Source organism: Strix aluco, chromosome 4 (assembly GCF_031877795.1).
Source record: "Strix aluco isolate bStrAlu1 chromosome 4, bStrAlu1.hap1, whole genome shotgun sequence".
Lineage (NCBI taxonomy): Eukaryota > Metazoa > Chordata > Aves > Strigiformes > Strigidae > Strix > Strix aluco.
In genome coordinates, this window is record NC_133934.1 from 88,330,706 (window position 1) to 88,357,596 (window position 26,891).

General features: G+C 48.8%; 1 protein-coding gene across 7 annotated transcripts; it reads left to right on the forward strand.

Annotated features, from left to right (window-relative positions):
* Positions 1-18: 18 nt before the first annotated feature.
* Positions 19-26,452, forward strand: ARHGAP1 (Rho GTPase activating protein 1). Of its 7 annotated transcripts, XR_012623241.1 has the most exons (15): positions 25-70; positions 5,004-5,211; positions 5,995-6,087; positions 11,304-11,333; positions 16,633-16,720; positions 16,957-17,088; positions 17,590-17,676; positions 18,309-18,407; positions 19,126-19,233; positions 20,445-20,521; positions 20,900-20,977; positions 21,532-21,660; positions 21,839-21,942; positions 22,636-22,955; positions 26,410-26,452. XR_012623241.1 is itself a non-coding variant. In XM_074824072.1 (14 exons), exons 2-14 carry the CDS (start codon positions 5,073-5,075, stop codon positions 22,813-22,815), a joined length of 1,344 nt encoding a protein of 447 aa, XP_074680173.1. In that variant the 5' UTR covers positions 19-70; positions 5,016-5,072; the 3' UTR covers positions 22,816-26,452. The 7 variants fall into 7 exon arrangements, 6 of the variants coding, with proteins under 6 accessions (XP_074680173.1, XP_074680169.1, XP_074680174.1 ...); XM_074824072.1 differs by having other exon boundaries at positions 19-70; positions 5,016-5,211; positions 22,636-26,452; XM_074824068.1 differs by having other exon boundaries at positions 22,636-26,452.
* Positions 26,453-26,891: the final 439 nt, after the last annotated feature.

Consider the following 26,891-nt stretch of genomic DNA (forward strand, 5'->3'; position numbering starts at 1 on the left):
GCGGGGCGGCGCTTCCGGCGGGTGGCGGATGCCGGCGGGGGGTTGACAGGCGGGCGGACGGCGGCAGCAGGTACCGGCGGCGGGCGGGGCGTGGTGCGGGGCCCGGGGAGCGCGGCCGGGCTCGGCGGGCCGCGGGGGGCACAGCGGCCTGTCGTGGTGCTGGCGGCGCGGGGAAGGGGCCCGGCGGCGGTGCTGGGCCCGGCGGCCCGCCCGGGGTTACCCCTGAGGGGAGGCGGTTGTTTCTGTGGGGAAGGGCGGGCGCGGGTCCGCGCTGGCCGCCCCGCGGGAAGAGCCCGGCCGGCGGAGCCCCGCGGGGGCCCGGGGGAACGAGGGCTGGGGGGCCGCGGAGTTTGAGCCGTTTGTTTGGCGTTGGCGGGGCGGGTTTGCTGCCGGGGCCGGGCCGCGGCGGGGCCGGGGGTGGGTGGCTGCTGTCCCTGCCGGGGCTGTCAGACGTCCCTCCGTTAGGCGGGTGGCCTGTGCTGGGGGCACTCGGGGTTTTCCTTTTAGCGGTGTAAATGGCAGGTCTTTTGAGTCCCTGGGTCGAATCTTGAAGTTGGCTCTGGGTTGTCACCGAGCTCGGTGGAAGGGAATGGGACAGAATCCAGGGTCTAGTGGAGAGGAGGAGGAGGAGAGGTGCAGCCTTGCAGGGCTGTGCGTGCCCCCGTTTCCTCACGCGTGCCCCCGTTTCCTCGCCCGCTCCCAGGGCGATGGGTGGATCCTGCACGGCGCTGGTCGCAGGCTCTGCACTTTGTGCTGGAAGCCGAGCTCAGCGCTTTTGCTCTCACACCCTCTGGAGAATCACTAAGAGGAGGTCGGTTGCTGGCTGGGATGGCTTTCCAGCAGGCACGGAGGTGGCCTTCAGCAAAGGTTTGCGATGACTGGGGAAGGAAGGCCGCTCGTTTAAAAAGCTGTTACAATAATGAAGGACCAAAGAGTTTCCCCGAGCAATAGCATGTCTGTCCTACATTAGTTGGTCATGGTGAGCCAAAGCAGGTCTGGCGCTTGACCCTGCGATTCTTTCAGGGTAGTGATGCTCTCGGTGGTATCATCAGTCTTGATGTGAGGGAAGACTTGGGCTGGGCTTTCTCAGTGAGTCTCAGTCCTGGAGCTCAGTGAGTGCTGCTGCTGAGTAACTGCTTCCTCCTTCTTCTTTTTGCATTGTGCTTGATATTAAGACTATAGCAAAGTGCAGGGACTTGATTGGTGTGTGTACAGCAAAACAGACATTTGTGTAAATGGAACAAAGCTGAGAGGAGGTGCAGATGGCAGCAGAGTCAGAAAAATAATACAGTCACCCCAGAACTGGGATTCCTTCGGGTCTAAGCATTTCTCATTAATCAGGCAGGGAAGAAGAGGCTGCTTGGCTTTTGTAATTCTTTATTGTATGTAAGTACAGGTCCAGGGCGTGGTAATACGTGCATGGACATATTTTGATGTGTAGATTTACGTCTGAATTAATAGTACACCTGGAAGAAAAACAGGAAAAGGAAACTGCTGAATAGGTGCAGTTTAGAAATAAGTGATGGAAACTGGAATTGCAGAAAAAAACAGTCTGCATGAACAGCAGCTACCAAGACTTCATAGGTACAAGTGAACTGTCTTCCCTGTGTAAATTCCGGTGGGATCTTGTGTAAGGAATCTCCAGCTCAGAATTCATGTGAAAATTGTATTTAAGGGGCTGAGGTTTCTCTCCTTCAGCAGAACGTCCTGTTCTCCAGCACATCTCTCTGTTATCAAGAAAGTAAATTTTTATTAGTTGGCGAGTGTTCAGATCAACCAGTATAGGCTCAGAAAAACATACTTAAATGCTTGGGAAAATGGTAACAGTTGGCTCTTTAGAGTCTGGCAGTAAGTAAATGCTTCTGATGTCGTGTGATTCTTTAGTTGTTAAATGTTTGACTAGGCTTTTTACTTTTTAAATCTAGGTATGTCATTTTTCTCACCTTATGATTGGCTATACAGGGTGTATCATTTGCATCTTGTCATGACATTTATCCTAAAACAAGTGGGGTTCTTAAATTGAGTTAAGTCTGGTGAAATGCTGGGTTTTGACAACCATTTCATCCTTATACTGATGCAGATGGACTTTCTGTTCAATGACAGGTCCTGCTTATGGGTCGTTTTTGAGTACACAGGGAAAAATCTCATGCAGCTGCACTGTTGGGAAGTGAAATGTATACCCTTGTACTCCGATCCCCAAGTAGTTTCTTACATCCTAACTCCAGGTCTCTCCTTCTCAGTGCCTACTAGTCCCTAGGCATTTAGAGGATTATATTTCTTTAAACTGTTCTAGGGTTACCTGTTGTGAGACCCTCCGCACTTTTGCACTTTTGGGAAAGGGCTGGGGAAAGTTCTGCAAAAAACCTCGGTCTCTCTGGGAGCTACGGTCTGGTTCACAAGAAGGACCTGAAATCTAAGAGATCTTCTGCTCTGGATCATAGAATCATATTTGGGTTGGAAGGGACCTTAAAGATCCTCCTTCCATTAACATTTCTGCTGTGGAGCACTAACCTAGAGCCAAGGAATGGAGCTGCCTGCCTGGCTGTGAAAAGCACGTGGAGGTATCTGGGGAGTCTAGTGGCCTTTCCAAGGGGTAAGGAAGGTTTTGGCAGAGCACTATCTACTGGGCTCTTTTTCCGGTGTGGAACTGTAAGGATCATACTAACAGACTTACTTCTTCCACGTGGTGCCACACTAGGATTAATTTTATGCCTAAGGGGAAATCCCCCAGTGCTAATAACCAGCCCTTCTGCCTCTCATCAAGTGCTGCAAGTTGGCTGTGAAGCCGAGTCGTGATCCCTGTAGGGACAAGTGAGGACACTTGGTGTCTTGCTGGCCCTAATGCAGTGCCATCGCTGCTCTGTGAGAAGATTTGGATTTGGTCCCTAAAACCGTGCTTTGGGGACACTGTTGGTGCTGGGCATCCCCAAGAATCTCACATGAAAGGCATCTCAGTGGACGGCAGCAGTTGAATGTCGGTCCTCTGTCCCCACCAGTGCCAGGAGGTCCCTGGGAATGCCGAGGCACTGCCCTGGGGGGCCCTGGATGCTTCCTCAGCGTGGGGTGCTGGGTTGTGGGGCTGCTGAGCTGCAGTGGGGAATTGCTTTAGGCACACTGAGTCATGAGTTGGTGCCTGGCGTTACCATAGAAATTGAATCAGCTGCTAGGGGTGGGGAGTCCTTGTCCCTTGGCTCTGCTGCTGCGTGGTTCCAGCATGAGCTCACGGTGCAAAGGAACCTGGTTTCTTGCTCCTTGTCCCTTGGAGATCAGGGGAGGTCAGACAGCTCTCGCAGCCCTCGCCGGAGGGCAGGGTATAATTTTGCTTGGGTCTCTGCTTGGCTGCAGTGGTCAGACCCTGTGCGTTTGCTGTGCTGTCTTGGTGATCTGCTGCCCATCTACATCTGGCTCTTTCATATTTCGGGAAACTTATTTCATTTGTTTAACAAAAGCTCCCAGCGCTTGGGAGCCCCAGAGAGGTGAAAACTGGTTGTAAACTGGTGAGTAGCAGATAAGGAAGGACGGGAAGTGGTAAGTGTGGAGTGATCCAGAGGGGGAGGGGTCACACACTGAATATCCAGTTTCCTGTACCTCAAAATGCATCCCCAAGCTTGGTCACAAGTGTTGCCCTGAGCATGGACTTGATGCCTTCCAGCGCTCAGTCTCTCACAGGTTTTGTCCTCTGCGCTCACATCCGAGTAACTGTTTCATAATCTTCTCTGGATAAATATATGCATTCAAGCCCTAGGGATGGAAGATGCAAAACATCGTTGCCCCCCTCCATTCTGCTGAAGGAAATAGCTTTACTATGAATATAATCTTTCCACACAAAGGCGTTGCGCCTCCTCAGGTCATCTTTGAACCCTTTGCTCTCCTCGCAATGCAAAACAAGCACAAGCCTGTCTGAGAAACAGCGTTAGAGTCTTGCTAGTGCAAGGTGTCCTTTTGTTTTGTTACAGTTCCTCTTGGCTTGCTGCCTGTTGGCCGCTGAATTACTGTCCGTGTGGTCTGTGTGAGCAATCCAGATCTACATACTTGTCCTTTCCAGCGTTACCTTGCTTACTTCCAGGACACTGACTTTAGAGCATAACAGCTGTTTCCTAGGGGTTGTCCCTAAGAATTGGTACCCTTAGGAGGTGCTGTATGCTGTGCTAGCTCACTCCCGGGTTGGACATATCTTCTGCTTCAGGTGAGAGTGAGAAGTATTTGCCAGCAGCAGCAAATGCTCTGAGCTGTCCTTTTCTTGGAGCCTCTTAATTCCTTGGTCTCCTCAGTATTATGGAATGCTTGGTGAAAAATACTCGTTCTAGCAGTATGGCTTTAAATGAAAGAGGTGATTCCTTGCTACTCGTTGCCATGTAGGAAAAAGGATTTGCTGGGTGATGCTGAAGGGAGGTGAGGGTTGTATGTGTGTTGTTCTCCTTGTCTTGCTAGCTCAGCCTACGAAATCCTGTTTTAAGAAGCTGTTCACTTCTCTGTTCAGATCCCAGCACACTGAAGCACCCACTTCAGTGTTGTCGAGAGCTCTGGCCCTCCTTTATGGGGAGAAGGGGAGGGGGTGATTCCTGGGAAAGCTTCCAGCACTGGGCCAACTGTGGAAACAGCTGGGCTTTGTGCCAGCCCTTCAGAGGGAGGGGGAGCTCCGAGCTGGTACAGTGAGTGCATCAGGCAGGGGCTGGTGTAGCCTGTCGCCTTCCTCGGCGTCTTGGGGCTGCTCCTGTTTCAGGAAAGAAGCTACTCTGTACAGAGCTGTGGTCAAGCAGGGACCCGCTGAGAGGGTTGGTACAGGCTCCTGATGGCCTTTTGATAGGAATTGGCTCGAAAGAATCTGACATATGCCGGTGCTCCTGGCTTGGAGGAGGAGGAGGAGTTCCTGCCTGTGTTAAGGGGGAGGGGAAGCATGATCTCTGGATAAGTAAAGATAAGGGAGGATTTGGGGGAAATCAGTGAGGACAAGGAAGAGCCTCCGTGGGGAGGTAAACTTGTGATCTCTGTGTCTCACCTAGCAATCGCTGCAGTCCTCGTTGCAGTCCTTGTTCTAGACGCTGGAAAATAAACTGCGGTATTTGGGGACCATGGCTACAGACCCACTCTCAGAGCTTCAGGATGACCTCAACTTGGATGATACCAACCAGTCCCTCAGCCAGCTCAAACTGGCCTCCATAGATGATAAGAACTGGCCAGCAGATGAAGCCCCTGTTTTTCCCAAATCAGGTAAGTAGCCTGCTTGTTTGGGGTCTGAGTTTTGGCCAAAAAGGAATTGCATTGTGGTCATATCTACATATACAGAGAGCCCCAGCTCTGTTCTGAAGCTTTATAGACACATTAATCGTGTACCACACCCAAGTAAATTAGCCCTGACATTGAGCAGCACTAAAAAGCTCAGAGCCAGCTGATGTAAATATACTCTTCTCAGCCCTGTGGTTGGCTGCACTTTGGTGCTGACAGTACAGACATGCTATAAGTCCTTGAATGTCCTCTGTTGTGGTTTTTTGCAGGATAGTGTGACCTTCCTGAGTGGAAGGGTCTTGAACTTCCATGGGGGAGGTGGTGCTGGAGATCTGAGTTGTTGCTCTGAAATCCTGTGCTATGGACTGCTGCCTGGATTGGTCAGGGAAATTAGCTCAAGGGCGTATAGGACGGTCATCCATCAAGGGACAATGTTAAGATCCTCCTGCTCTAAAAAGCCATGATGGTGCCCTTGGCACTTGGGTTTTGGTCTTTGTGAATGTTTGTGGCACATCTGAACAGTCATTTTCGAGAGGGTGTACAGTCTGAGGGACATGTATAGACCTCATAGGATTGACTAGTCTCTTCATTGCTGCTCTTGCCCCCTCAGAATTTCAAAGGTGGGTTTCCGAGGTGGACAGGTGCGTGTATTAATCCCTTCCATGTTGAAGAGCCATTTTTTTTCTCATTCCTCTATCTCTGTGGTACCCCTCGCCAAGGTGCTCCAGACCCCTTCTTCTAATTGCTTGTTCCTTGTGTTTTGTGCAGAGGACTCCAAAGGCTCCCCTGAGCCCGTCACTCACCTGCAGTGGGACGATCCCTACTATGATATCGCCAGGCACCACATTGTGGAAGTAGCAGGTAGCCGTCTTGCTGTTTTCTCCTTTGATGTCTTTGCAGCTGGGCTAAGGAAGGGTCTTTCTAATGGGATTGTGGGGGTGTCTGCCAGGCCCAAGTGGCAATGACAGCCGGCATTGTAAAGAGAAGGAGCACCAAACTGCTCAAATGTTTACAATAAGTGCAATTTTCCATTGACCTTGGTTAAACTTGTATTTCTTCTTGGCTCTTACTATCTTCATTATATTATTAGCAGGACTTGGTTGCTTTTGCTGAATTGTTTTAGATGTGGCCTTTGACTATATCCTGTGCACAAGGTGTGGTTTTTACCTGATAATGCTGCAGAAATGACCTAGTTAGGCAGTGCAGCTGCAAGGTCCTCCGCAGACTGAGTAATCCACAGTAGGTCTGGCAGCTCTCATATCTGAATGGTCAGAGCTTGCCATTCTGTCCAGAAACAACATTTACCGAAATCTGATATAGGGGGAATAGGCCCATGTCCCACTGCAATGAAACACCCAATCATTCAGGGTCACAAGCATTTTGATTTTCTCTGTGTGGTTGTCTTATCTGTATTATTTTAATTACACTAACCCTTGGCAATTTACTCATGGAGCCTCCATAAGAAAGAGTTTTGGGGATAGTTTTTAGGTTACTGTGGTAAATCTGAGTGAAGGCTAATCCCAGTTTGTCTTGCATTCCTTGTTTAAAAACCTGTTGTGACTTGATTCACGCTTCCTCCTTGGTTATCTGTAGCCACCTCCTACCCCTCCTATTGCCATTTTTCTGTGCCTTGGTTCCTGCCCCACGTGTGAATTTGCAGCAAAGCAGAGGCACAAGCTGGAGTGCTCCTGATTCAGGGTTGTTCTGCATCAGGGTTTGACCATGGAAGGAAGATTCTCAGGCACTTACCTTGGTAAGAGTTGTCCTGATATCATCTTTTCTGGGCTGTCTTCTAGAATGAGCTTTCTTTCTCCTAACCTCTCATCTTACATCTTTCGGGGGCCGAAATGATAATGGCAAACTCAAAACTTTGTTGTCCTTTGTCTCCTGTGTGCCTCTTGGCTGCTCAGGTTGACAGGCCAGGTATTCAGCGTCTTGCAGATTTGCCACAAGTGCTTTCATTTGCAAATGTGTTACTAACCTTCTTTTCCATGGGACTGAAGTTTCAGGACTGGGGTTTATAGATGTCTGCACCCCGGTCTCCCTGTTGCTGAAACTGGGAAGGGACTCCACCATTTCAGTGGTAATAGCCAGAATATTTGGAATGCAAGTGGCAGAGGTAACTGGTGTTTCTGGACTCTGGGAGCTGGTGAGTTAAATAATACTGTTGTTCACTTCAGACAGAGCTTCAGACAAAGTGCTTAGCAGGGAGTTTAGATCAGAGACATTGATAAGACTGGAATGCCAGCCCAAACCAAGGATATACTTTGTGTGCTGCCTCCTGATATAAGCACTAGTCCTTCTGCGGGATTTCTTTTCCGAGGTAACATGATAATTTTTTTTTTCCCCAAGCTCTCTGAGTGTCACTCCAGTGGCGGTGTGTCTCTGGCTGTTGGAATGCAGCCATTTGACACGTTGTCTAGGATAGCAAATGAAGAATTATCTAATTCAGGGTGGTGTGATGGGTGACTGGGAGGTCTGCCTGCATTCTGAACGAGATCTCTTCCTCGTTGTGCTTTAAATTTGTGTTTCTAGTGAGCTCTCTGTGTAGTGCAAAAGCAGCTCAGAGAAGCTTCTGTCGGCTGCTCCTGGCCAGTTTTCACCAGTAGCCAGTTTATCTGAAAGCCTGTGATGGTCCCCACACACAGAATAGGGTGCAAATGCCTTTCTGGGCATCAGAAGAGCTAGTAGCACAGCTCCAGACAGTGGATTTGCTGTCCCATAGTTTTGAGACTCTCTGGTGTCGCATCTGCAAGCAGGATTTATGAAGTTGATCAAAGGGGCCTGAGTTGTAATCTGGGCTCTGGGGTGAAGCTGTTTGTTCAGTTTTCTTGGTCAATAATTAATAACATTAACTGTTCGGAGAATCAAACAGGGTAATGTTCTCTGGGCTGTTGTTGAAGGCAAACAATCTGGGAAAATCTGGAAAAATGCTATTAGAAGTAGCCTGGAGAATCGAAATCTCACTAGAGCATTAATATGAAACTGTTTGAATCTGGCTGTACTGACAAGTTGTGCTTGTCAGCACCTTCAGGTGCAATGAATGCTCACCATGCTGAGCCTGAAACAAAATAGCTCAGTTCTCTTGTAAGTATTAGCAAATGGCAGCAAATGAAGGGTGGTTTTATCCATTCTGCTGATTATGAGCTTTCTCTTCCGCGTCCTTCCCTGTTCTGCACTTCAGAGCAGAAAGCATATGGCTGTTTCTGCCTTCCCTAAAATAGATTCTGGGATGATGATGCTATTTTGAGACAAAAGCAGAAGGCTGGTTCCCATCCTCGGGCTGAACTCCACGATCCCAGGGTTATCCTGTGTGGTCAGAAAAGTAATTGCTTCTTGCGGGATGGATGCATAGTGTTAATAACTTTTTAAAAGCCTAGTTTTGGTGACAAAAAATCAGTGCACTCATTTTCTAGCTGACCTTAATTTCTGATTCAGTTCAAGGAATGCTGGATTTGAATACCGTGGCTGTCTGGCCTAAAGAGGGAAAATAATATGGAAAAACATTTTGCGGAATTTTCTAGAAAAATAAGGCTTCTAGTTTTGTTTTTCACTTCAGAATAGTGTAGAAGTTTCATGGGGACTCTCCTTTGTGCCCTGTGCTCCTGTCTCTTCTGTCTGTGGGGAAGGAGCAGGCATGTCATTGCTGTCCTGTGCGGTGGTGTGTCCCGGGAAGGTGGCAGCACAAGGCATCTAGCCCACAGTTCTGAGGGAGTGCCATGACATTGTTACAAATCAGAGTACTTCAGTTTTGGGAAACCTTTTGGTTCTGGGATTCAATGCTTTTCTGAAGGAAAGAGATGATAGTCCCCCTATCCTTTCAGACCTGCCTTAAGGTGTGTGTTTTTGGAGTGTTTTATGCAGGCTCTGGAGAGGTCTCTGTGTGGTTGTGCTCTTCTTGACTCTGAGTTGTGAGCATTATAGCAGAGAAATTCATCTCTACGTGTGGCTAGAAGTTGGAGCAGAGGCAGCTCAATTTCACTGCACAGACCACTTCTGCAAAGTGTTGGGTTTTTTTTCTTGCTCACATCACATAGCGTTTGGAGGAAACACAGACTTCAGCTTGAAGGCTTTTGCGGAACTAGCCCAAATTTCTGTTATGTTTAAGAGTTTCCTGGTAATTCTTACATGTCAAAGGTGCTGCTTCCATGTCCTTTGGGGTTGAGACAGGCTAGGGTGATGTAATCTTGGCCTTGAATTTCAGCAGAGGCTGAACTGCAAGAATATGTATGGCAAATAGTAACAGTCTGAAGGAGGTCTCTGGAGATGGCAGTGCCTGCTGGAAACCTGGGCTGGGTGGCAAGAACAGGGTGCTTGGCAGCTTTCTGGCAGTGTGTTCCTTCCTTGTTCTTCTGCCCAGTCCAAAATACTGGCCTCACCTTTGTGGTCAATATGCAAACCTACAGCTGAGAGGTGCATCAGCATTCCCATTTTACACAATAACTGGCTTTCTTCCTTTTGGGATAAGAAAACTGGGGCTTAACATATGACTGGCGTCTGAATTTTCTGCTGCTGTGGAGGCTAGAAGTTGGTGTAGCAGTTGTCAGGAGAGCGGCCATCACTATTTACTTCAGCTATGTAGTCCCTGCCCAGTGAGTTCAAAGCTTTGCTGAAGCTCAGAGCATGTTTCTGCTAGTTTTTGTGGGAAATCTGCTGCCTCACACCATTAGCTGGCAGTCTGCAGGGCTGCCTTCGCAGAGAAGGCATGATGCTAGTGTGTGTAAGACCTGCGACTGAAGTGGGAAAGCAAGGTGGAGAGCTGGGGGTGTACCTTCTTGTGTGTTACTAGGTTGAAACTGCAGTTTCAACAGTGAATTTTTTTTTTTTTTTCAGTGGTGAATCTAGTACCAAACCTACCTGAAAAGCATTGTGACTGGCTGTTGGCTGCAGGGGCCCACGTTGTAACTAGTGCTGATGATTTGCTGTTGCTGCCGGTGATTGACATGGGGAGCTAAAAGCAATTTTGGAGCACCAGTAGCTGTTGTTTCATTAAGCAGGCAAAGGTAGAAGCTGCAGACAAAAATTCTGTTGAAAGTGTGTTGCAGTGTGTCTTTGGTGGCTAATGGGCCTCTGATAACAAGGGTCCTTTTCCCTTCCAGTATGGTACATTATTAGCAGCTCTGTTAATATAGGGTGCCTGCATTTCTGCTGCTTTTGGATGTAGTTTCTGGCTTTGACTGATTTTTTTTTTTTGCCTTAAAAAACATATTTGTATGATACAGAATGATGAGTTGCTTCTGTAGAATTGGGCCCATCCAAATCAAGCCCAGCTTGTGCACCACGTTTTAACGTGCGAGATCAAGGGAATGGAGAGTTTCTAAGGGATTCTAAGTTTCTAAGGGAGACCAAGGGAATGGAGAGTTTCTTTCTAGAGCCTTGCTCAGGCTCGTGTCTTGATAGGCCCATGTGGGCCTCTTGAGAATATAGCTGTGAGAGTGATGGAGAAGGGGCTGGGCGTGGCAATAAATGCCTTCATAGACCCCTCCCTGCCCAGAGAAACCTTTTTTCTAATTGGCAGTTTATTTTATTACTCAGAATCTACTAAATTACTTTTTTTTTAAAATAAGCTGTGGTTGTGTTGAAGATCTCAATTGTCCCCATTTTCAGCTTATTCGTGAAATTCAGCTTCTTGCAAAACAGTCTGTTGGATGTGTTATTCATACGGTATGATGCCATTCTCTATGCACTTCTGAAGTTGTTCAGGGGACTTTGACATTCAGAATTAGTTTTGTTTAACCCTTTTAAAAGTGGCAGCATGACAGTTGCCATTTTGGTGGTCGGGGAAGTGTAACAGTAAGGTCCAGAAATTTGGCTATGATTATACAGAATTAGTTGCGAGTTCAAGAAAGAGACTCAGAAATCATGGATCGCTGTTACCGCCTCTAATTGTTAGATAAACTGTCTTTGGAGAGGAGCATGGAGGAAAAATGAAATAGAAGGAGCTTGACTGCTGCAAGACAGCAACTAAATGTATCCCAGCGGCAATCTGGCTAGACTCTGAGACGTTATCCTCAATATTACTTTCTGGGGAAGGATGCGAAGCTTGGTTTGCTATAACTTTGTTTCTGTTCCTCCAGACCAGGGTGGACTTGATGAGGCCCAACCAGGTAGGTAGATTTTTTGTGGCGCTAACATTTGGTACTGTAGATCATGGTATTCCTTTAGCATGACCGTGACCTGTAGCTGGACTGTCTCAGGGGAGCCCAAACTTTGCTCAGCCTTAGGCTGCACTGGCAACTTTTCACGAGTCCAAAGGCTGCACAAAATTGTCATCTGAGGGCTGCACCTCTGCCTCGGGCACAGCAGAATCATCTGAGCCAAATTTGGCATGTGGGCTTTACTTTGGGCACTTTGGGGCTCTTGGGTCTCAGTGTAAATCCTGATTCTCTTCTGTCATGGTGGTGGCCTGCTTGGACCAGTTCAGTTTGAACTCAAATTTACCTCGTTGTCATGTGTGCTTTGGAAGTTCATCCTAGGATTCCTTCATATGATCTGCTGCTGTGCTCATGTGCTAAGCAGCTGGCGCTCAGACTGGATTCTCCAGCTGAAAGCAACTGTTATCTATTTCTTCTCCATTTGGCTGCAGAGATGTTGTGTTTTGGTAACTTGTTCCTCATTCTAGCCTGAAGCTGTGCTAGACTGCTCTGTGCTCACTGAACATTTGTTAAAACTCTCTGGACTTCAGTCCCAAGCCTTAAGAATTTGGCTGCTGGTGCTTTCACACTTCTCAGTGTAGATGAAAACTTCTTTTGGTGTGAAATTCTTTCTGTGTTTCTGAACAGCAGGCCAAGACCTTCACACAGTCGGTGGAAATGCTGATCCTCACTGCCTCATTATGTGGGCTCTTCTCCCCCATTTACCATTCTCTCAGGCATCCTCCCATTTTGCATTCTTTAACCTGACCCTCTAGTATATCTTGTATCAGTTAGTGCTGTAGTCACTTGGTAAGGCTTTATGATTCTGGCAGTGTTTGGATATTGGGAATATCTAGGTGGAAGTTGTCATGTATTAAAATACTTCTTTGAGCTCCTTGCCTTCTTTTCCTGAGAGGCTAAATCCACTTTGGAATTCAACAGGCAACTAAAATCTACTATACTTAAACACTGCCCAGCTGTGTCATAAGCTTGGCAGAAACCTGAAATTACATTAGAGAAGTTTTTTAGTGACAGTGGCTGTGATAAACATCTTAAGCTTTGTGAAACTTGTGTAGTAATGTTCCAGAATTATGTAGTCGTGTCCTCTCCTTGACCCTGAACTCTGTTAACTTTGCTGTTTTACCAGTAACACTAGCTTTTGGTGGCAGGTTTTATCCATTTGCATTCTCTCAGTCTCAAAGTACCAGGATATTCCCATTTGAATCTTTCATTGAGGTGGGCCCTCAGCTGAGGGTTCCTGATGAAGGTAGGAATGAGCAGCATCCCTGGACTGCAGTTATGCTGCCAGTGAGTAGTATGACAGCCTCCAGTCATGGCATAAAGGCGAACAGATATATTTCAGGAGAAGTACCTAGAAGTACATAGCAGGTTTTGCAAGTGAAATGTGTATTTTCTGTGTTGGCTGTACAGATTCATTAATAGAGTCCTGTCTCAGGACAGTACTGCTACCTTAATACGAATTTCTGCTCTGATATGTTTGTATTGCTGCAGGTGTCAATCTGAAACATGAGCCTCAGTATTTAAACTTCAGCCCTTTTGGAAGTGTGGTCCTGCACTGATGGCTTGGAACCACAGCAGTGATGTTCCTTGCCCCTTGTCTTAGGAGGGCACTGGAAACGCTGGTCTTCGGGTGAGAGGAAAAACTGAGTTTGGGCCTTAAAAGCACCATAACAATGTTCAGGAGAATTAGCATGTCCATCAGTGCTACAAGTTAGTATCTCTTTAGATGAGCAGCTGTCTTGACTGGAGAGGCTTTGCATATTGGCTACTGCTTTGCTCTTTGTTGTTAAAAAAATATATCTGAATTGCATCCTATAGGGAGGTAGTTTACTTCCAGTGTAGATTGAAAATATTTTTAATGTATGAACTTACTCACAAAGGTGTGCACACTGTTGGAGTGCTCTGTGAGTACTGATGGTATTTAGTTGCTTCTTTGTTGGTTTGTTGTTAACTGTTGAGCATTCCTCACCTGGGAGAGGTAGGAGACAGCCTGAGAAGCTGAGTGATTACTTCATGGTCTAGTTGTGTTCAATGGAGACTTCAGCTATTTGCAATTGCAAACGAGGGGTGAAAACCTAGATACATAAGATTAATATTGCAAACAGGGAAGCAAACAGTGCAAGGGATGGAGCATCTGGGAAAGATCACTGTAAGAATCTGTTCTGTTGGAGGCAGAGAGGCCACCTGCAGGCAGTTTCCTCCAGCAGCCAAGAATGCATGGAATGGGCTTTAGGTTCTTGTTTATAAATTGGAACAACTAATTGTTCACCTTTGATGCTGAATTTTGAATTTTGTCATGTCTGGATGAACCAGACTGATCTGATACATGTCAGGTGGAAACAAGATTGGCGGTTGGTTGTTTTGAAAGTGTCTATGTTGCCAGGCTGAGCTCAGTGTGATGAAACTGGAGTGAAACCCAGAAGTCAGTAATGGGCATGCTGGTTCCTGTGTAGGTCTCGTGCATAAATTCATTCTGATTTGGAAGGCAAAATGGGCCACTCCTTTTTCAGTCATCCAGGGGACTACAGATTATCTTTTGGTGTACTTGGCCCTGGAAATCATCCAGGGGAAACATGCCATCTCCCCTTTGGCAGCATCATGGATCGTCTGTTTTTCTTTACCAGCAATCCCAGACCTTTTCACCAAGGCGATATAAGGAACAAGATTCTAGGCTTTGCATAGGCTCTGCCATAGGCTTTCATGTCATTCCAGAGGAAGGTGTTTAAGCTATGTGGTTCGTGACTTGTCAGGTCTGGAAATTGGTTCCCAGGAGCCTGAGCTGAGTCTGTGGCCACCCGCAACATCGCATGAACGTGGTGCTGTACTGCAGTTCTTCAGAACCAAGGCCTGCCTTGATCAAGCTTGCAGTCTGCTTCTGGCCCTCAGACCATCCACTCTGGTGTGAAATGCAGCCTCTCAGTTAACTGAAGATAGCAGCTATTCTGACTTTAGCACAGAGCTATGATCTGCAAAGATCTGTAGTCTTTCTGACCCGTCTCTTTCATCAGTACAAATCTCAACAGGTTCTCAGATGCTACCGTCTTCTTACTGCTCTGTGCAGGCAGGACCCTTTGTTTTCCAGGTGCAGACATACGGGTGGCTCAAGACCACTGGGAAGGGTCACAATATGCCATATTCCCTGTCCAGGACTTTGTAGCCTGCACCTTTGTTTTATAGACAGCTTAGGTGCGTTAGACCCAGCCCTAAAGCTCATAGCAAGCTACCAAGAAACTCTGGGCTAGGCAGAGAGTGGGCTACCGTGGGATATGCAATGTGATGTTGGTCTTGTGGCCTGGCTGTGACTGTATCTGGTTGTTCCAGATGAGCCTTGCATCACTCTCTCCTAGTCCTGCATTCTGGGTCATGCGTCCTCCCTAATTGCCCCTTACCTCCGCATGTGTATGTCAATGTGATGGCCTATGCCACCCCTTTCCTGGTCTGTACCTAGTGCTGCTTCAGTGTCCCTAGCTTTCGTAGAGGTTCTGGCTTGTGTGCATCAGTAAATTCTGTCTCTTGTGTTGTTTGGTGAGTGACTTGAAAATGGGACCTGCAAGGGGAAAATATAAGTGAACACGTAGCAAAAGAGTATGTTCTTCTGGCCAGGATGGGGGTAAAAGAGGGTTAGTGGCATCTTGATCTCATGGCTGGTGTGTGTCAGTTCTCTGGCTGCCATTTGCAGCACTAAGTGGTCATCTGTTACTAATAGGCAGCGTTCTCAGAAACCTCAGGTTTGCTGTTCTGGGGCTCAGTTTGAGATCTCAGTTGCTGCATGGCAAGGGTAACCAAGCAGTAGTTGAGGGCCAGAGCCCATGCAAAGGTGCGAAAACGGCTGCATGCTTTGAATATTGTAAATTGGTGTGGGAAAAAGCATATATTTCAAGAGGAATGATGTATTGCAGGGCTGTCCTGCATAATAGCCATCCTTGCTGCTTTTCTGTGTTGTGGTCTGTATGAGATCGTTGTGCTGTGGGGGAGGAAGGAGGGTGATGCTGAGTATAACCTCAGTAGCCCCTTCCACAGCTTTATGCTCCTTCTGCTTGACAAGAAAACATAGCTTTCAGAGCAGGGTGAGTAGCAAGAAAGATCAGAAGACTTTAACCCTTCACACTAAAGGGACCATTTCATCTGAATCAGTGTTAAAAAAGTCATCTTTATGGAAATGGATTGGGTGATGTGTCTGTGAGAGAACCAGACTTTCCCTCAAATTCCATGTGGCCAAAAGATTTGTGACCTGGTTCTTTCTTATCTAAATCTCTCAGTTCCCTTAGCATGTCTGCTAAGTTTGTCCATGCCCATCTGCTCGGGTTTTGTTCACAGGGCTGAGATCTCTGCTGGCAGAAGTCCACTGACATATGAAGATGTGCTCTGGGGAAAACTTGGCTTGTTGTCTCTGAAACCTCAAGTGGTGGCTGGGAGGGAGTGTCCTCCCTGAGATGAGGGTGCTTTGTAGGTTATTTGGCTCCAGTGTGATGGGGACTGTTTTCTGCTGGGTTTTTACATAGAATGCTTTGTTGTGCCACACTTTGCAGCTCCTTCCAGCTCAGGTTGGAAAAATATCTCTGTGGATGGAAAATCTAGGAAGCAGTGAACAGCTTGTTCTGCAATCCCCCTGGAGAATCCAGCAGCCCTACTTGGTCCATCTGTAGAAGAGGCTTATGATGGTGCTTGCTTCTCATCTCTGGGATGTGGCTGGGACTACCCTGCTTCTAGGAATTTCTTGGTTTCCAGGGTATGAAATGGCTTTGTTCTGTGTGCAGGACTAAGCTTCAGGTGAAGCAAGAAACAAACACACCAGGCCACAAGCAGTTAGTCTGGGACTGTGTGCAGGATGGAAGAAATGGTCATTGTGCCTGTGAGGGGCAGTGTTCCCTGTGCCTCCTTGGGCACACATGCATCGGGAGCAGTGCCCAGGGGCAGCATTGCAGGATTAATGCATGCTCTGAGCACGCTTTGTACTTGAAGCCTCCATCCCTAGGTGCCCTGAGGCATCCTGGCTTCCAATCCTTTCACTTCGTTCAGGACCAGAGCGTGGTCTCTGTTCTCTATTTGCATTGTTGACTTGGTGTTCAGGTTTCTGCTTCCATACTAGGCCCATGGTAACTGCTGAAAATCAGGTTTAGCTTTGCTGGCAGCTGTGGCAATTCAGACTTCGGCCTCATTATGGCAGTTTCCCATTCTCTGTTTACCCCTTGCTGCCAAGACCACAATGCAGTCCTCAAGCTCCCTGTAATCTCTGGCATTTCATCTGCAGGTGATGACAAATATGGAAGGAAAGTAATTTTGTTCAGTGCCTGCCGGATGCCCCCAAGTCATCAACTTGATCACGTGAAACTACTGGGGTGAGTAGTGTTTTAGGAGGCTGCTGTTAACTTCTTAAACCTGACATAATTCCCAATTGCTGGACTCCTGGGGCCAGATCTATCTGCAATAGCTTCTTTAGCTGGACATGTCCTCCCAAAGTGCTTACTTCTACTGCTGGGGATGCAAATCCTCTGTTAGGGCACACAAAAATGAGTCCCAAAGGGAGGATGATGTGGCAAAGCATGAAGTGAGTTCAGTAGTTGTCTCTTCTTAGGTACCTGAAATTCACACTGGACCAGTATGTGGAGAGTGATTACACACTGGTGTACCTGCACCATGGCCTGACCAGTGAGAACAAGCCATCCCTGAGCTGGCTGCGGGATGCCTACAGGGAATTTGATCGCAAGTGAGTAAGGCTGCAGCAAGCAAGGATATAACATGCTGTTCTCTAGCCTAATATAGAAGATCTTCCCTAGGCCCTCCATGTAGCTTGGTGATAATAATTTATTATCATTTATTTCTGCTGCTTATGAAGGTGGGTTGTTGTTAAATGCAGGCTGAATCATGGGATAAACAGCTCCTTCTGTAGTTACATGCTTTAGGCCAACAAAGCAAGCAGCAAAACCAGGACCCAGTGCAAGCGTGTCAGCCCCATGGTATAATTGTTGCTTCCTGGTGAGGCTGCTCACTGCTTCTCGGTGAATCTTGGAATACAGTAGAGCGTGCCCTCAGGCTGCTGAGTGGCCTGACACAGCTACGAAGCATGGGAGAGCAGAGGCTGTGGGTGCTGGGGACCGGGGAGGTTCAGTGCAAAAGGAACAGAGCACCCAGCATGCCTTAATCATGTGGAAAGGTTGGTTCCTCTGCTTTAAAGTGCAGCTCATCCTTATGCAGCTTCTCTTGGCAGGTACAAGAAGAACATCAAAGCCTTGTATATTGTGCACCCAACCATGTTCATCAAGACTCTGCTGATTCTCTTCAAGCCTCTGATCAGGTAGGAAGCACTATAGGAGGCTCACCCACATCCTCACACTGCAGGGGAATAATGGGGCGTTCTCAGGGAGGCACAGGATGAGCCCAGGCAGCCAAGCGTACCCTAAAGTCTCTCACCCTGTGCTATCTCCTCCTGTTTCTGAGCTCAGAAATATTTGGGCACAAGAAGTACTGCTCTGGGAACCTACAGAGTTTGCAGCTCTGTGCTGCTCCCTTTCTATCCAGCCAAGTGGAAGTAAAGTGTTGCAGGCTCTGCTAATAATGAAAAAGGAAGTGAGAGCATCAGTCCAAATTATATTTAATTCATTGTGTTGATGGTGAAATCCTGACTCTTTAAAATAATGGAAACGAAAACTTTTTCCAGCCTACTGCTGAACTTAGGAAGGAGAAATCTGGTGTTTTAGGGAGTCTGCTGCTTCTAGGGGTTCTCACGTTACCTGGAAAGTCTTGGCATCTCCTGGTAAAATAGATGGACTTGGAGAGCTGTGTGGGTGATATCTGCTGCTCAGCCATACCTGCCCCTTTGCCCCATTGATGTCTCTTGCAGACCCCTGCTCTCCTTGCCTGTAAGAAGTCCTTTCTGATACTAGATTTCCTGATTCCTCACTTACCTACTTTTCTCTTGTTTTTCAGCTTTAAGTTTGGACGAAAGATTTTTTATGTGAACTTCCTTAGTGAGCTGGAGGAGTATGTGAAGCTGGAACAGTTGGGGATCCCAAGCCCAGTGCTGAAGTGAGAATGCTGCCTGTCTCCCATTTGCTTAGGGCTCAGTGAGAGGGGACTTTTCTAGAGGAATGGTGAGGGGAGGAAGAGCTTGTACCACTCAGGCAGTGGTTTTGGAGGGAGTGGTGACAAATTGCCTTAAAGAGTATTGTTTCTCTCCATGCTCCTTCTTGTGTGTCCTTGGCCCCAGTGCCCAGTTCTGTCCTCGAGTTAAATCCTCCTCCAGTGGAGCACCCACCCTGCCTCTCCCATTCTCCCCTCAGGGGCTTTCTGCAAGCTGCTGACCTAGAGCTCATGGTGCGCATCTGCTGCATCCGGGCACCCAATTTGCTCGCTCTGCACATTTCAGCTTGTCTTTGGGGCTTCCTAAAGTTGCCACAATCTCGGTCCCACCAGATTGATTCCCTGTCCCTCGCACACATGTGCAACTGTCTCATCACAAGCAGTGCTGTCCTGGTCTCCTGCCCACATTGCCTGTCATCCTCAGCTGCTCCAGCTCCTGGTTCCGGATAGATATTCCTTTCTCCCTGCTTTTTTCTGGCAACGAGATGTTTATTCTTGTTGCCCCTGTGCTCCAGAGCTGCCTGTGCTGGTTTTGGATCGGTGGAATCAAGCATGCTAGGCTGGAGCTGTTACCAGTGGGTGTGCAGTGGGTCACGGGCAGTGCTGGGTTCATGCTCTTTCTGGGAGGTGGAGTGGCTTTTTACTAGTTTGTGTTTTGCCACAGACACGATGCATATCTGAGGTCCCTGCAGAAACCTTCTCAAGTGCCCCAGAAGTCAACACCCCCGCGCCCACCGCTGCCAAACCAGCAGTTTGGAGTCTCGCTCCAGCAGTGAGTATCTCTGGATTGTGTTGCTTTTGCCCAGACTTGCTTGATATGAGGTCACTGTATATATAACTGAAGAGCAGCAAAAGTGTCTGTAAAATTTCTTGCAGTTCAGACTTCCTACAAAGGAACTGTGCTCATATCCAGATGCTGACTGACTCAGTTCAGTTCCAGCCTCTTGATTCCCTTGGCTAGATTGTATCTAAATTAGGATGAGATATTTTTTTCTGCAGCTAAGGGTCACTAAGAGAGGAGCAAAATAAGGGCCACGGGGACGGCTTTATGCCACTAGAAACTTCCTTTAAACAAAGGAGGTCTGTGGAAGGCTGGTGGAGGTGTCTTTAGGGCTATGTTATTTTGATTGAGCAGTGCTGCAGATCTGTTTCTTAGATTTTTTCCATATCATAAATTCTATTTTAAAAGCACTTCCATTCACCCTTGTACTGACTCCCACCCCCCTTCCTGCACAGTGACACAGGCAACCACAGCCACAGGCAAGGGCTAGTGATACTGGCTAAGTGTTGAAGGTATTTTTAACTTTGAGTGTGATTTTGCCTCCCTGGGGAATGAGGAGGAGCCAGTACTGTGTGGCCAGACAGATCCTCTGAAGCAATCTGGGAACACATTCCCCAGCTCCAACACAACATTTCCAAATGTAACCCCGTAGCGCTGTGCGCCTGAGCTTGTTAGTAGCCTGAGAGGGGTGAACATGCTCTCAAGCGGTATAGATACTCAAATGTGAGGGTGGCAGTGGACACCTTGGCTTCACTAGGTCTTCCCTGACAGCCGTTGGGTTGATATATCTTCCGCTACAGGAGTGGGGTGGGTGTACTTATCCCGTCTGTATTTCTCTCATGTGTCAGCTTCTTTCTGCCCCTGCTGCCATGGGGAAGGAAAAAGGAAGCTCAGCCCTTTTCACCTGATTCAGAATTAGCAGCCTTGCCTTCTGGAAACCCCTTTGCCTTGGCATCTACAGGCTGTGATTTTTACAGAAGATAGATAAATATTCCTGTGGTGTAGTAAAGAGCTCATACTTGCTCCGGTGAGTAATGTAGCATGGTGGGTGAAGAGGAGAGAAGGCTGGAATAATGTCTGAACCAGGGACTGGGATAGCAAGATCTTATGTGGTAGAGTTTGTGTGGGCAACTTCAGGACTCCAGGGCTGCATGCAGGTCAAGGAGGACCTGTCATCTGTAACCTTTTGTCTCTTCCTGCAGCCTCAGGGAGAAGAGCCCGGATCAGTCTCCTGTTCCTCTGGTGGTCAGAGACACCATTGCTCATTTGCAGGAGCATGGTAAGCGTTCAGGGGAAGCTGCAACCCCTCTTAATTCCATGTCAGTGGCCTCTCCTCCAGCCAAGTTCCCATCCAGAGTGTGGTAAGATAAGCAGCAGTCTAGAATAAGGTGTAAAGGCCTGAAGTAGGTGAGTTAGCCTTCAAGAGAGATTGTGCAGGGCTTAGGAGACCTCTTGCCTCCAGTTGTCCACACTCCCGCTTGTATAAGTGTATCCTTTGCTTGGTAGTGGAAGCAGAAAGAATTGCTGTACTCTAAAAAAGGGACTTGTTGACATCTGCCTGAACACCCCACAGCACAGATTTAGGATCGTTAAGACCAGCATTTTTAGAGACTCTCACATGGCTGATGTTTCTTCTCCATCTGCTCTCACTTCACAGCTCTTACTACAGAGGGGGTTTTCAGGAGATCAGCAAATACACAGGTTGTCAGGGAGGTCCAGCAAAAATACAACATGGGTAAGTGCCCAAACTTAGCAAAGCCCCTCTCATTCCCTAACTACTGCTGTCCAACTGGAACGGTGTTGGGACGAGTCCGTCATGAGTCCTCTCCTTCTGTGATAGGCCTCTAGGTGAGGCCCCATCAGGGTATGACCTGAGTTGCAGGGGAGAAGCATCTGATACTTCTGCTGTGTGGAAAGCATGTTCCTTCTCACTCAAATTCCCCTTGCTGCCCTTTTCCTTCTTGAAAATTTCCCTGTTTCTCGGTGTGGGTTATACCATCTTAGTCTGATTATACTGGAGGGACCAAAGACGACCAGGAAGAAACTTGGTCATCTGTTTCCTTTGATGGCTTCTAAAGATGTAGTGCTGGTTTCCTCAGTGCTTTGCATATGCTTTTGGGACACATTTTTTCACTCTGCTAGAAGGTGTGGTGCTGCAGTAGCCTCTCTGTGTTCTTCTTTAAAATATTGCTTCCCTAGTTCTGGGCTCTGACCACCATGTCCCATTCTTTGTCTGGAGGAGATCCTGCTTTGGCCAGTGAGCACTGAGTCTCTGCTCTACTTTCTCAGGTGTGCCTGTAGATTTCCAGCAGTATGAAGATGTCCACCTCCCTGCTGTGATTCTCAAGACCTTCTTGAGGGAGCTACCTGAGCCCCTCCTCACTTTTGGCCTCTACAGCCATGTTGTCAGCTTCCAGAGTGAGTTGTAACAAGAGTGTGCTACTCCCCGAATGTTGCCCTGGCACTTTGCCCTTTGCAGAGGGGGTCAGTCCTGCATGGGATTCCCTGTGTCTGCAAGCAGGGATTTCATCAGGGTGGGTGCTGAGGATTCCTCATGGACCTGCTTGTCCTGTCTCACTTGATTTTTTTTTTTTAGATGTGGAGGAGGTGAATCGTGTGGATGTTGTTCGCAAAACCCTCCAGACTCTGCCAGAAGAAAACTACCAAGTGCTCCGTTTGCTGACAGCCTTTCTGGTGCAGGTGAGCTGCTCCAAAGGTGGGCAGTCATATTCTAGTTCAGTTGCCAGTGCCTTGCATCAGCTTTTTGATTGCCTGTTCCCTCTTTTCCTTTGAGAGGAAATGAGTCTCAAGCTAGGAGATTGCCTTTCTTTACTTTATCTTCTTGTTATACAGAGATCAAGAATGATCATGATGAACTAGTCTAAGCAGTTGCTTCTCATAACGCTGAGAGGTGCAGGCAGGCATTAAGCTTGTGTGGTCTGTTCCAGGGAGGCAGAAAGCTCCCCAGGGTGGAGGTACAACTGCAAATTATATGGGTAGAAGATTAGATGAGAAGAGGGGTCCCTCATCTGCCCTACAGAACTTTCAGCTGCCAGGGAAGCCACTGCAAGGCTATTCTAGCAAGAGGGAAGATCATTTTGTTTTGAGTGATGATCTGGACTGTAGAGATACTGGCTGACAGTGCTCTTGCTCCTGCTGTTGTGACATGGCATGGTGATTGAGCTGTAGCATCAAATGGCAAGATACTGCTCCTCACCTTCTGAATGCTGGATGTCCTGTGTGTTTCCCCCAGCTGTCTTCTGGCAGCAGGCCCTCATCTCCTCTCTTCCCATTTGCCCTTGGGAGTCTGTCAGCTCCGGCTTTGGGGAGGGTAGAGGGCAGCTGCTGTGTTGTTCCATAGGATTTACAACAGTCTCTTTTCTTCCCACATAGGTCTCTGCTCACAGTGACAGAAACAAGATGACAAACACCAACCTGGCAGTTGTGTTTGGCCCGAATCTGCTGTGGGCCAAAGATGTAGCCATCACCCTAAAAGCCATCAACCCCATCAATACCTTTACCAAGTTCCTGCTGGACCACCAGAAGGAGCTCTTTGAGGATGTGGAGGCCTGAACCCGGGCCAGCCCACACCAGCACACTGTGCCCACCTTCCCACCTTGTCTTGGAGCTGCAATCAAGCTGTCTCCAGTGCAAAGGGACCATTGATCCTCTGGGTGATGAGCAGAGCGAGGGCTGTGGAGATGGTGGAGAAGGTGTGTAAGTAAGTGAGCAGGAGACCTGCTGCTCCGGCTGTGGAGGGGAGCTGGTCTCCCAACTGCTGGGAGTGGAGTCCTAACCCACCTGCCAGTCTGTGCAGCTCCTCCAGGGCTCATCACCAGTCTGCTGCCCTATCAGACGACCTGCCTTCCTTTCCTTCTTCCTTCACACGCAGTTTTTCTGCCCTCCTGGTCCCTTCCTCAGCAAAGATCTTGTTTGTTTGTTTGTTTAAGCTCCCAATAGCCCCAGCTCCCTGTCCTTGCCCCAGCTGGGCTAGGGCAGGCTTGCTGGGTTTTGTGGCGGGGATGTTCTTGCTGCAAGTGCCACCTCTCAGCACTGAACATGTGTTCTGCCTTTCCCCAGAGGCACCTACAGTGGGGGAGGGAGCCAGACAGCCCTTGTGCCTCAGGTAGCAGCATGTCCTGCACTTGCAAACACCACTCTAGACCCCCTGCCTTTGGCAGGCAAGTGAAGGACAGGCTCACAGCGCGCGGGCTGTTTTACCTGTCAGACTCCAATACAAGGAAGCTGAATTTAGCCCAAACTCCTCCGGGGTCACCCACTCCAGGTACTGTTCAGTGTCTGCTGGGGTGTAGTGGCTGAGGTGCCTCCCACAGTTACCCAGCTCAGGTGTGTTGTCCCTCCAGCAGCATTTCCAACCCAGCTGGGATGGTTCATGCCAGACCTGGCTGTGCCAGGGGGGGCTGGCTGGGGCCCTTTGGCAGCTGGTGAGCCTGAAGGGCAGGGAGCAAGTTTCCTGGTGGCGCCAAAGGGCTGAACACTATGAGGATCGCCGCCTTTCCCTGTGGCAGCAGCTCAAGGCCTCTTCTCCCCTGTCAGGCATGTGTATCTGTGCTGACTGGCACAGACCGCCTTGGTTGGTTGTCTTTTTGAGCAGATTTTTCTCCAGCACAGTGTAACAGAGTGTGTAGTCTTGTGGGATGGTCTAGGGACAGGGGCTAACCCTCACCCTGGAGTGCAGCAGGCCTGGTTTCTGAATTTCTGCCCAGGTGCTGAGCACTCATGTGCCAAAGCTGTGAGGGAACAGCTATTCCATGCCAGGGGCCTTGGCCCTGTCTCCTCCTCGGTTCATACCTTCCTTCTGTCCTACCATGGAAGCTGGCTCAGATGCATCCTGTATGCCCTGGGCACAGCTGGAGAGATGAGGTTGTCTGCAAGGCAGGCGCAGAGCGGGGTGGGCCTGGCACCTTCCCAAAGCAGCTGCAGTACTCTCGGGCATCACTGTCAGGTTTGGGTTGCAGTGTTCCCGTTACGGAGCTAAAAAAGATCCTTCTGTGTCGCCTGGGCCCGGCAGCAGGGTGTTAGCAGGGAGCTTCTAGCCTTACGTCACTGGTGTGTTCTATCTTTGTATCTTGTGCCCTGCATGCCTGGGCCAGTCCTCCCTGCTGCATCTGGCCACAGGGACAAATCTTTTGGACCAAGCAGAACTAATTTTTGAAAAGCTACTGGATGCTAAATATAATTTGCTTTTTCATAATATTTTAGCCAGCTTTTAAACGCTGACCAAAGGCCGGTGCCCCAGTTGTAATCAAAATAAGTGACATCTGCTGCGGGAATGATGGAAATTGCTCTTTTTGCTAAGCTCTGGAATGGGGATGGGTGCGAACACAGGCAGTTCTGTGGGGCAACACAGGTCCGGCCAGCTGGCTTTGGAGGAGATACACCAACATGTGGGTGGGAACAGGGAGCAAGAGTTGTTCTAGGAGAGGGCTGGGTCTGATCCCTTCTAGATACCGGGGGACTTTGCCCTGTGGAGGCTACAAGGCTGCTTAGTCTCCCTCTTCCAAGAGTAGGGGTCTTCCCTGTTTGGCCAGGATATGGGTTGTTTCAGCCTGAACAATTCACAGCAGTAACCAAATAAAAGTTTTGAAGGTAGAGGTACTCAGCTCTTAATTCACCTGTGATCTCCGCTAGAGTAAGTTAGCGGGGCTGATGTGCTGCAGAGGAGTAATCTGGGATGGATAGTGTGGACAGAGGTGTACTCTGTTTTGAGACAATGCTTTCTGGACAGCTTGTGGAGACAGTGGAGGCTGAAGGAGCCCGGTGCAGCCCCTCTCTTCCCTGCAGGCACCCCACTCTGTGTAGGCTTGAGTTTGGGGGGAGACTTGGTGCTCTGACTATGTCTGCAGCTGACACCATGCCTTGGAGGAAAGGCAAACCCAGCTAACTTCTCCTGGGACAAACAAGCCCAAGGTTGGCAGCTTGGAACGGGAAGTGCCCATGTGCTGGGGCGCTGAGGCCTTGGTGCTGGGCGGTGCCTCAGCTCCCTGGGGAGGGTGGCACGTTCCAGCCCTGCAGAGCACCAGGGACCATTCCGGGCCCAGTAGCGAGGGGAGCAGAGCTGGGGTAGCTTAGCTCTTCTCCCGGGGGAGAGCAGGGAGTGCTGCAAGTGTCTGTCTTCTGGATGGAATTTGTTAGTTTGTTTGGTGGGTGCTTTTTTTTTGCCTTTTTTTTTTTTTTTAATGAATTTTTGAAATGTTTCCTTTTTTTAGCAAAATGGAGACTGGTGCATCCCCTGCAGGCAGGGATAAAAGCCTGCTCCAGTCCAGTGCCTGCAGGGAGCAGATTTGGAGGGTGTTCAGGAAGCTGCTACTGCTCATGGTGGGAAAGTGCTTGCAAATCCTGGAAGGGACCCAGTGTAAATATCCCCTTTCCTCTGCTGCTCCTCATGCTGGAGCTGCCGGGGGCCCTGGAGCAGGCACAGGAACCAGGGTTGCTTTTGCTTCTGCAGTCTGCTCTCCTGAATGCCTTGTACTGAAATATCCCTCCTGTGACCTGAGCAAGGAACTGGCCTGGGCCTGCCTGCAGCCTGAGCTGGGTGGCCACCAGAGCCTGTGTCTGCCAAGCCCGGGGTTAAATCCCCTCCTCTCCCGGGCAGCCTCCTCACAGGCAGGGCGCTGCCTGGGCTGGGTTTCTCTGGCACACATGGGTGGGGGGCAGTATCTGATTAGGGTGCTGGTCTTTGTCAGTTTTCTCCTTGCTGTAGAGCTGCCCAAGGGTCTCTTCCCTGGCTCGTCTTTTGGGTTAGCTGTTAGCCATTTCTCCCTGTGGGGGTACTTATTCCACTTCAACCCTCTGCTTTTTATCACCTAGAGCATTCCCCTCTGCTAAGCCTCCTGCTGTCTTAACAGCCTCCGATCGCTCCCTGGCCCAGGCGAGGTACCCACACCAGAGCTTTTGGGTGGTTCGGGGGGCGCTGGGGCCATCTGGATGCCTTGTGGCAATGTTTGATAATTTGAGAGGGAGCTGAGGGCCCCTCTGGTCCCTGTTTCCTCTTTTATGCACAGGGGCTCCTGTGCAAAATTTTTGGCTTTGCTTTTGTTGCTGGTGTTCCCTGCCTTCTTTTCTGTTGATGTTCGTCAGGGCTGGGGTTTTCACGGTTCACGTTGTTTATTTCCTTCTAATCTGCACCAATCTTATATTTCACAGTTTGCACTTTTTGTATTTCAATAAAAATGAAAATGTAATCCCAGATCTGGGTGTGTCTGTCAAGTGGCAGCAGCTGTGGCACATCTACAAGAACCAGAAGTAAGGCTGGCTACGCTGCCAACCACAGCCGTGCAGAGAGGGAGGAAAGTGAGTATGAAATGCCTCCGACATGAGTAACTCTGGGAAGAAATACTAGTTTGGAGGAGCCTCAGGCTGGAAACAGAATTCAAACAAGAATGAAGTGTTGCAAGTTTGGCTCTTTCCTGACCAGGACTGGGCTTCTGTGTTACTGTCTCCCTGTCACCACGAGGATTGCCCTTTCCCAGGGGCGGACCCGGGCAGCTACATGGGGTGTGGCATCACCAGGGGGCAAGTGGGAGCCATCTGCAGGCTCCCCAGCTGGGATTAGCTGGCTGAGTTTATCCTGTGGCCAGGTGATCTGTGCAGCAGAGACCTGCGCCTTCCCATCTCAACTGATGTGA